The 10,346-nt window shown below is 25.3% G+C and overlaps 2 protein-coding genes across 3 annotated transcripts in view; one reads left to right on the top strand and one right to left on the bottom strand.

Moving 5' to 3' along the window:
- The first annotated feature begins 189 nt into the window (after positions 1-189).
- On the top strand, positions 190-2,118 carry VhaAC39-1 (V-type proton ATPase subunit VhaAC39-1). Its single transcript, XM_065506908.1, has 3 exons — positions 190-502; positions 777-1,285; positions 1,358-2,118. Exons 1-3 carry the CDS (start codon positions 376-378, stop codon positions 1,772-1,774), a joined length of 1,053 nt encoding a protein of 350 aa, XP_065362980.1. The 5' UTR covers positions 190-375; the 3' UTR covers positions 1,775-2,118.
- Positions 2,119-7,817: 5,699 nt separating this feature from the next.
- Nrg (Neuroglian) overlaps positions 7,818-10,346 on the bottom strand; it is a 112,436-nt gene continuing 109,907 nt past the window's right edge. The window contains exon 9 of one of the 2 annotated variants that reach the window (XM_065510185.1): positions 7,818-8,106. In XM_065510185.1, the coding sequence (XP_065366257.1) occupies positions 7,919-8,106 (188 nt within the window). In that variant the 3' untranslated portion in view covers positions 7,818-7,918. Of the gene's footprint in view, positions 8,107-9,852; positions 10,219-10,346 lie in introns of those variants that run through there. The other variant, XM_065510188.1, reaches the window with a different exon arrangement.

The following is a 10,346-nucleotide window of genomic DNA, read 5'->3' as shown; positions in this document are numbered from 1 at the left end:
TGTTAAATAATTATCAATCTTTAATATGGAAAAAATTCTTGTACATATGGTATGAGACAAAAACCAATTTGTTGGCTTGGCAACAATGGCTGTTGTTTGAAAATTAAGCAGGATCCCAAAACTTGGCACCACTGTCAGGTTATTGTGAATACAGTGAAAAAGAAGAAGATTATCAGTCATATGACAGGTCGATAAAAGAAAAGAAATAGAGAAAAAGTTCTTTTTTCCTCCCAACCAGTAAAATTTGGTGAAAAATATTTTTTCATTCCTTCCAACTGCGGAAAAAACTACTATTTACATTAATAAATCAATTTTGAAGTAAATACTTTAAATAAATTCAGAAATCTTTGGAAATTCAAAAAGAAAATCTTAAAAATGACTGGCTCAGGTTTTATGTTCAACATTGATGGTGGTTACTTGGAAGGTTTGTGCCGTGGCTTCAAGTGTGGAATTTTAAAACAATCTGACTACTTGAATTTGGTACAATGTGAAACTTTGGAAGGTAAGTGTCACCCACAAAAACGAATACTACTTGTTGTAACTCTGGGAAGGAATGTTTTGTGAAAAATTACAAGGCCAAGTCATGTGACATATACGCTTTGTTGGTACAAGTATGTGTGTATCCCGCATAATAAGAGAGAAAGAGATAAACTTATCAGAATAACAACATACAAGTACATTCATTAATATCATTGAATAGAAATTACACTGTCTTGTGATTTGTTTTCACTTTTTGGGGAAATATAATAATTAAATAAATAAATTATTTTTTTTAGATTTAAAATTACATTTACAAGGTACTGATTATGGTAGTTTTTTGGCCAATGAACCTTCACCTTTGTCGGTGTCTGTTATTGACGATAAATTGCGTGAAAAGTTGGTGATCGAATTCCAACATATGCGTAATCACGCCGTAGAGCCTTTGGCCAGTTTCTTGGATTTTATCACCTATGGTTATATGATTGACAACATAATTTTGCTGATTACTGGTACTCTTCATCAACGTCCCATTTCCGAACTTATTCCCAAATGTCATCCATTGGGTAGTTTTGAACAAATGGAAGCTATTCATGTAGCTGCTACTCCAGCTGAGTTGTACAATGCTGTGTTGGTAGACACTCCATTGGCCCCTTTCTTTGTTGATTGTATTTCCGAACAAGATTTGGATGAAATGAACATTGAAATCATTCGTAACACTTTGTACAAGGCCTATTTGGAAGCTTTCTACGACTTTTGCCAAAAAATGGGTGGCTCTACTGCTGATGTTATGTGCGAAATTTTGGCTGTAAGTAATGCGTCATTTTAAAATAATACTCGTATATGGAGTTACTAAAAACCATGTATGTTACTTTTACAGTTTGAAGCTGACCGTCGTGCCATTATCATAACCATTAATTCTTTTGGCACTGAGTTGTCTAAGGACGATCGTGCCAAGTTGTATCCCCGTTGCGGCAAAATGAATCCAGATGGTTTAGCTGCTTTAGCTCGTGCCGACGATTACGAACAAGTTAAAACTGTCGCTGAATATTATGCTGAATATGCTGCTTTATTTGATGGTTCCGGCACCAATCCCGGAGATAAAACTTTGGAAGATAAATTCTTCGAGCATGAAGTTAAGTTGAACGTTTATGCGTTCTTGCAACAATTCCACTTTGGTGTCTTCTATGCTTATCTTAAATTGAAGGAACAAGAATGCCGCAACATTGTATGGATTGCTGAGTGTGTTGCACAAAAGCATCGTGCGAAAATCGACAATTACATCCCAATTTTCTAAATTTGTAATAAAGTTGTCTTGATAGAGAAAGTAAAAGATGACTTAAAACATTATCTTTGAAATCTTTATTTTATTAAGTATTTTTTGTTGTTGTTCATGTATAAGTTGATTTAAAATTCTATGTATGGAACAACCTTATGGCTTTAGTAAGTTTTCGATTCCATTGGTAAATTTATATTTCATTAATCTACCCTAACGCTAAATAAAAACATCATATTCTATAAAATGTATACATATTGTTAGCAAATTGTATTGTAATTATGTAAAAATCTAAAATATTGTGCAAATAATATATATAATATATAAAAGAGTTTCCAAACATTCCTTTACAAAAAAAATATAAATACATATGTTGTTATGTGGTTTTAATTTTCTCATTCGTTTAGAAGTTTTATTCCATTGAAATTTCTTTCTACAGTATTTTAATATTTATTAGCTTTTTTTAAAAATTCCGAAAATTTTATTCGTTGAATAATTAATTAATTTTTTTTTTTTGATAATTTTTCCCAAATAGAAACGTTTTATTAAATTATGTACGTTCGTTAAGAATAATACTACTCTACTAAATTTAGACATTTTTCAACTGATATATTGTCATTCCGTTCGTAATTCGTTAGTTAAAATAGTTTTTCATAGGCCTGTAGATAACCTACGGAGCCTCATATATCAATTTATCAGTGTGGCCAATGATACACCTTTAAACCTAGATTATACAGCAGATAATCTTTAATTGAAAAACAAACATTGAAGGTTAATCTACGTTTAACTGAAGAATATATTTGATCTACATACTAAAAACTAGCATTATATTGGACTTTAAAGATTAAATTAACGCAATTACAGAAATGTGAATTATTTTTTTGGCACAACCCAAAATGTCGCACTTAATATAAAAAAGTGCGACATTTTGGGGTGTGGCAAAAAATAATTTTTCATTTCTTAAATCGCATCCAACTAATGTTAAACATTTTTTTTGTATGGGGACTGACCTTACTCTAACGTATACTTCACACATATACATACAGGCCTGTCACACATTTCGTTCGGAATGGTTATACATAATTCCTTAGTTCCCCCTGTTCTGTAAATCGAAACCGTGTAACGATTTAATTTTTAAACGAATTCACATATTTTGGTGTTCTGTAAATCGAATCCACATGATTTACTCGTTTTACTTTCGAGTAATCAAAACTGTTTTAATGTATACAACATAATCGTGAGATTTGCAGAACATAAAATGTTCATTCGTTTTTGAAAATCGCACGTTTTTGAAATCAAATTTTCGTTTTACGTTTTCTGAAGATGCAATTTACGGAATTTTTTCCACTTTTGGTCAGAATGGAACTCTGCGCTAGGGGGATATTATCATCTCTATTTTGTAAATTTAGTGGTTTCAAACGTAACTCTGTATGTTCATACATCGATTTTCGTCTGTTGGTTGAAATCATCGCTCTTAAAGACTCAGATATCTAATCCATACATACATGTTTTGTTTCGTTTACTTTAATTATTTTGTAAGAAAAATGCCCTTGTCGTAATTTTTTTATTATTTTTTTTATTTATTAGAATATATACTTTATTAGCATACAAATTTTTGTTAATCACTTTAATTCATACACATTTACATGCAATGTTTTTATTTATTTGGGTTTTCTAATTGTGTTAAAATATTTGTTTTATTTGCTAAAAAACATTGTTAATTTTATTTTCAATATTATTTTTTAAGAAATTCATCGTACATATATTGTGATTGGTATTTTAACAAATAATTTTCATTGAGTAAAAATATGTATTATTAAAAATGGACATAAATTGTTTTAAATTTTGGTTACTTTGGATTTAAACATAGATAGATACATACGTTAAATTTCAGTGAATTGGATTATTGTAGTATAATTAAAGGGGAGGTTGGTTACTGGTCGATCAAAAGTATTTTGTTTACTACATGTCTTAACAATAAAAACAGATTATTATCTGTATGTACGAGTATTTATATTGAAATTAATAAGTTAATTCCCTAAATTTTATGAAATTTATTAATTATGGCAGTGAAATTTATGAAAATTCTATTTGTTAAGACATGTTTTCCATATACATACATAGTTTTACAGTATAATATTAAAAAATGGGTTAAAATTGTTAAGTTTAAATTTTGCAGCTAAAATGTTCATCCTTCATTGACTATTTTTAACAAATCACATTCATTTGTTTTATATATTTAGATTTCTTTTTAATTTTCACATTTGTGTCGTTGTTTTTTTTTATAAATTTTTAAGTTTATGTTATTTTATTTAATATAAGTGCAATAAATGAATATGACATATGATTGATTGATTGATTTCCTTTTCAATACATTACCCATTTCTTGTTTTTTGATTTACTAACATTTCTATAGTTGTAAATTGTACTGTTTTAATATTTGTTAAATAAATAAATCGAAAATATTTATTTTAATATTTAATTGTGGTAAATTTTGAATTTGAATACGTCCCTTTTTTATGTTTTCATATTTATAATCATTCGTTGGGATATGCGTGTAGGTTTTTGTGTGTGTGTGTGTGTGGGAGGGAAGAAGGATACCATGGTTGTTTTTGAAAATTTGTTTAGCAAAATATTTTTTTATTTTATTCATTTGTGTTGTATGTATGTTTATTCAACATAAATCCTACATAAGAAAATGAGGCAAATCAATTATCAATTTTATATTTCAAATAAGGCCTACATAAATTTTTACTAAGCAACCCTGTAATTAATTTCAATAATTAAGAAAGCTAACACACGCTATATAATTAAATATTTTCCTTTTTCATGTTTCAAATAATAAAATTCATAAAATGAAACAAACTACAAACAAACAGGCAACAGAAATTAAAAATCTTTAATAATTTTTTTATTAATAAAATTTATTTGTGTTTTTATAACTTGTACATTATCATTATAATTAAATCAATTTGATGTTTATTTTTATGGTATATGATGTAATTGATTTTCTTTAGTTTTTGTTGAAGTAAGATAACCTAGTGAGAAATTAAAGTTTAAATATAAAAATTCATTAAAAATTAACTACACTATTGGACGAATTGAAAAATATCATAAGATGGACAAATAAACATAATTCTAAACAAGACATTTAATTGTAATGGTTTTATGTATATGAAAATGTCTGTGCTAATTTATTTCCATAATTTCTGTAGGTAATATTATTTTTAATTAAATGCAGCAACACAAGTTTATAAATAAAATTTATTTTGATTTCTCTTCTGACATTCTTGATTTCTCATTTTACTCTATAAAAATATGCCATTGTTTTTTTCACATACTTTGTATGTCAAAATTTCAATGTTAAAAAAATGTGGTATGGAAATTTAAAATTCGTTTAACAATGAATCGAATGCTCAAAAAGCATTTATTCTGGAACCTTACAATATCTTGATCACAACACACTTTAAAATTCAAAAGTCATGATATGGTGGCCACCCTAATGTACTTACACACTTAATTTTGTTTAAAATTTATTTTATATTGTTCGAAGTAAAAATCTTTATGGTTGTTATCCGAATAATCAAGGAAAAAAATTATTTTTATTCGAATGAATAATTTTTTTTTATACGATTGTCGAATAAATTTATTTTCAAGTTAAAATTAAAAAACAAAAAACTTTATATACACAAATAGAAATATTTATAATGTTAAACATAAATGTTCATTATTGGAATTTTTATAGAAATTACTTTCATAAATTTTGCATTATGATCTCAAGATCACAATATTTCGGCCTGTCACAGAATTCCATTCCGATCGAAAGTAGAATTAATTCCGTATTTAGCTGCTTCAGAAAAAGTGAAACGAAAATTTCTTTCGGAATGAAACCACTTTCAGTTTTCTAAGTGGAATTGAAATTTTTTGGAATTATTTGTTTTTCTAAAATTTTTAATCAGTTTCTGTAGCAAAAACTTCACTTTTGCTTTAATATAAAAAATGCTATTCAAAATAAATAAAAAATAAAATCAGAAATAGAGAATTATTAATTCGCATAATCAGGAAATTTAGAAAATTAATCGATCACTCGAATAATAAAAATGGCAAACTTTTATTCCATCAATGTTAATCTGGAATAATTGACAATCCTACTAAATAGACACAAAATTCCTTTACGATCGAAAGGGGAATTAATTTCGAGTTCTGTATAACAAACAGTTCTTTCGGAATAAAACCAGTTCAGTTTTCTAAGTGGAATTTAAATTTGTTTGTAATTATTATTTTTTCTCAAATTAAAAAAAAAAAAACGATAACCATAAACATGACTTTTATTTGAATACATACATATGTAAATTCATATACATATACAAAACATGGTTAATTAAATTGGGAAAAAATAGAATTATAAAATCTTTTGGAAGTTTACACAATCAAACGGAACCTGAAGAAGTCGAAATAATTACTACGGAATTGAAACCAAAACATCACTCTGGTAGGTTATATTTGGAGAACAAATATCAAAAAATCATTTCGGGAAAAACGAATTTATCATTTATCACAATGTATAGTTATGTTTTCACATAAAGTTTTCATACAAAAATTATTTTATGCGATAGTATAACTATAAGTTGACACTTAATCAGACGTTATGTTAATGGGGGTTAGAGTTGTAAATTCAAAGTCAATGTGTATATAGAATTTGTATGACAAATCCCTAAATATCGGCTTTTAGGTTGTATCCTTTTGGTAATAAAATATTTTTGAAAACCTTAGAATCTATTGTTGCTTCATTTTAGTGCAACTTTGATGAAAGTACTTTAAATAGATGCTAGCGAGTAAACCGTTAACGGTGCCTTAAAAAGATCTTCGTATCTAATTACATTTGTTTGTTTTATTTTTATACCAATTGGATTGAAAGCAAATAATCGGGAACGTTTGAACTGGAATAATTCTGAAATAATTCAATTTTTTTTTTTTAACATAAGTTTGAAATTGTATTTGTTTTTGTGAGTTGCTTAAGTGTATAGCTGAAGTGAATGGTGATTGTAGTTTTTCGTAATATTTAACTTTAATTCTTTTGATATTTACTCTTGATAATTTTCATTTTACTTTTTTGTTTAAGAAATTATTAAATGTTTTTTTAAACATTCATTAAATTAACTAAATTTGGTTTTGTTTTTTACGCATACAGAAATAGATATATTAGATTTGTTGTAATTTAAAAACGTTTTTTCAAGTTTTATATTTTTGCTGCTTTATAAATTTGTATTTGTGTATTAATAAAATAAAGAATTTAGTAAAAGTGAACACAAGTTACATATATACCTACTTAAAATAAATTCATATAGTTAATGAAAAATTCAAGTAATAATAACCTAATTTTAAAGAAAATCAATTGAACATTACTGCTGGTTTTATTTTTATTATTTTTTTTTTTTTTTAAATACATTTTTTAAGATTAGAAACATAGTATGTATTTTATACAATATGTTAATAATATTTATTATTTTTCAACTTATATAATGTACATTTATTTAAATATCAATAATACTCCTTACAAAATAACTATAATAAATAAATGAAAAACTAAAAATCAAAATTAGTAGACATTGCAAACACATATTGAGATTCATCTTGTTAAAATACATAAATACATATTTTTATTTTATTTTAATTATAATAATGTGTATATTTTTATTTATGCACTTTAGCCATTTTGATTTTCTATTACAATAAATAAATAGTTATAGAAAAAATGTTAAACTTACACATTTGTTGAAATATAGTATTATTACGTACTATAAACCTAATTGTAATTATAATTTGTTTTACTTTGTATTATTATACATTTTTTTTAAATTTCGTTAAAGGCTTTTGGAAAGATTTACGGACTAAAAATTTAGAATGTTTGTTAAATTTCCTTCTCTTTTGTCTTAAAAAAATATTTATAAAAAAGCTGCATATTTTGAAAAATTTCCCATTTAAATAAGGTAATCCAAAAAATGTTAATTAATTTTTTTTTTGTATATAATTAAGCATATTTGAAAAAGCATATTAATGTTGATTTAAATAAAATTTGCATTTTTAATTCTTTTTGCAGAAATTGCGCTTTGTTTTTAGGTTAATTTCTTATAAATGTATAAGAAACATGTTTAGGAATTACATTTAGACGTACGTAGCTACGGCCGCTGTAGTATTTGGATTGGTTCCCGCAGCATTCGGTTGTGCCGGAGCTGGAGGCGCCGTGGGTGTATGTGCAGCAGGTGTATTGTTGGCTGGTTGTGGACTTACAGGAGGCTGCAATTTACCTGGCACATATTGTCCAATAAAAGAACCATCTTCAGTAAATTGACCTTAAGAAAAAGAAGAAAAGACAAACAAAATTAACATATATACTTATATTTTATAAATTTTTTCACCATTTTTAATTTTATTTAGTATTTTAAGAAAATATAATCTATATTCGAAGAATATTGAAATATAGATTTAACAACAGTACATTTAATATGTGCTATAACAAAAAGTAATCGTAATCCTGACTACAGAATTTTTTAATACAACGAATTTCTAAAATATAACCAGAGACCGAAAGTAACGGCTTGTTATATTACTTTTAATTGAAACGAATACATAAAATAACTCGTCCATATAATTAAAATACTTGTGATTTATATTTTGTAATAAGAAATAAATAAATGAATCACTCTAAATAACAGTTATAAAAGGATTATTGTTTACATAGTTTGGAATGACTTTTGTTAGTTTTTCTTGGTTTTAATGCTTTGGTGAGAGACAAACAATTTAAATTATGGTTGATTTTAATAACTGTTACCATTATTTATGTTTTATTTATGTACATACAATAACATATTTGAATTTATTTTTAACAAATTATAGATATAATATGATGAATACTGAGCCCGAAAATAACCGGTCCACTTCCAATTCATTGGTAAATTCTCAGTTTTAACCATTTAAAAATCGTTGAATTTGAATAGGAAAAATAAGAAAAGGGAAAAAACTCCCGGGGAATTTTTATTCATAATTGGGCTGATTATGTTATTTTGAGAGATTTATTTTTTTTATCAGAATTTGGGTTCTTTGGATATAAAGTAATGCAGTGTTCAAATGGATCGTAAAAGTAACAGAATTGCAAAAAAAATTTCAATATAAATTCTGGAATTAGCGATTTGTAAAATTGTTAATTTTTAAAAATTAAAAAAAAAATTTAAAAATGTTTTTTTTTTAGAAATTCGATTTTGGATTTTTTTTTTTAAAAAATTTTAGATTTTTTTTTAGAAATTTATGATTTTTTTTAATAAATTAGTCAATTTTTTGTGAAATTGAAAATTTTACATTCAATGCTTTATTAATATAATATTTAGCGTTGATTGCATCAAATTAATTTTTCCAGTGATATACATATGTAACACAAAAAACTATTTTAAATGATTTATTAAATTAATTTGTCATCTCTCTTAATTTAAATTTGTTGTTATTACAATTTGTTTAAAGTAAAAATTTTAATAAAAATCATAATTTACGAAGAAATATTAAAATAATTCAGTTAGAAGGGTTAAAAAATAAAACGAAGTGAAAAATAAAAATAAATACCTTGATTTCAAATGCTAGAAAAATAAAATATTTAATCGCTCTTTTAAACAAAACTACTATAAAATGTTTGGGTTTTTTTTACGAGTTTTAATTATTTATTTTGTGTTCTTTTTTTTTCTTTAATACGAAAAGAGGTACAAATTTAACTTAACTAAGTTAAATTTACATAAAAACATTACAAAATATTTTTTTATTTTTTTATATTTCATTATTATATAGTATTTAATAACTAAAAAATTATGTTTAATGTTAAGCTTTATTATATAAAAAACTATATATTCATTACATAAAAAATAAAATAAAAAAGAGAGCGTCATTACATTATTAAAGGAAGGAGGGAAGTAAGGACAAAACGAATAGTAGTTGCACTAAATACTTATACAAAGACAATATAAAAAGTAAATTAAAAAAAATAATAAAATGGAAAAAGTAAAAGTAATAAAATAATAAAATTTAAATAAAAAACTTAAAATTCAATTACATACGTCAATAATTTGTAAAAAATAATAAAACATATGACGTTAAAATATCCAATGATTATTCGTTTCTTTTAAAAATTTTCGAGTTTTTGTTTTGATATGTATAATAATTAAACGTAAACAAATGTGTAGCTGCTGGCAGTTGATTTTTAATAATAATCATAAATCATATACATAATTTAATCTTGAGAGTGATGATTGCTGTTGTTGTTTAACTATTAATTTGGAATTTGCTTCATCGCAATATTTAATGTAGTGTATGTAGTAGGGGCTGGTGGTTTTTCTTTAAAATTATTTTTTATATTTATTTTAAACTAAATCAAAGTCCTTTGCGTCCGTATTGACCTATAAAAGAACCATCTTCATTCATGCCTACAAACGATTCAAAAAATTTACATGACACGGCGTAGTTGCAATACATTATTGTATTATTCAATAGGTGATGGTAGAACATGTGTTGTAGGTTTTTAGTTTTGGTGGAGGTTGATTGATTTTTAGGT

The sequence above is a fragment of the Calliphora vicina genome, chromosome 4, assembly GCF_958450345.1.
Source record: "Calliphora vicina chromosome 4, idCalVici1.1, whole genome shotgun sequence".
Lineage (NCBI taxonomy): Eukaryota > Metazoa > Arthropoda > Insecta > Diptera > Calliphoridae > Calliphora > Calliphora vicina.
This window is presented reverse-complemented; position numbering and strand designations above follow the sequence as displayed.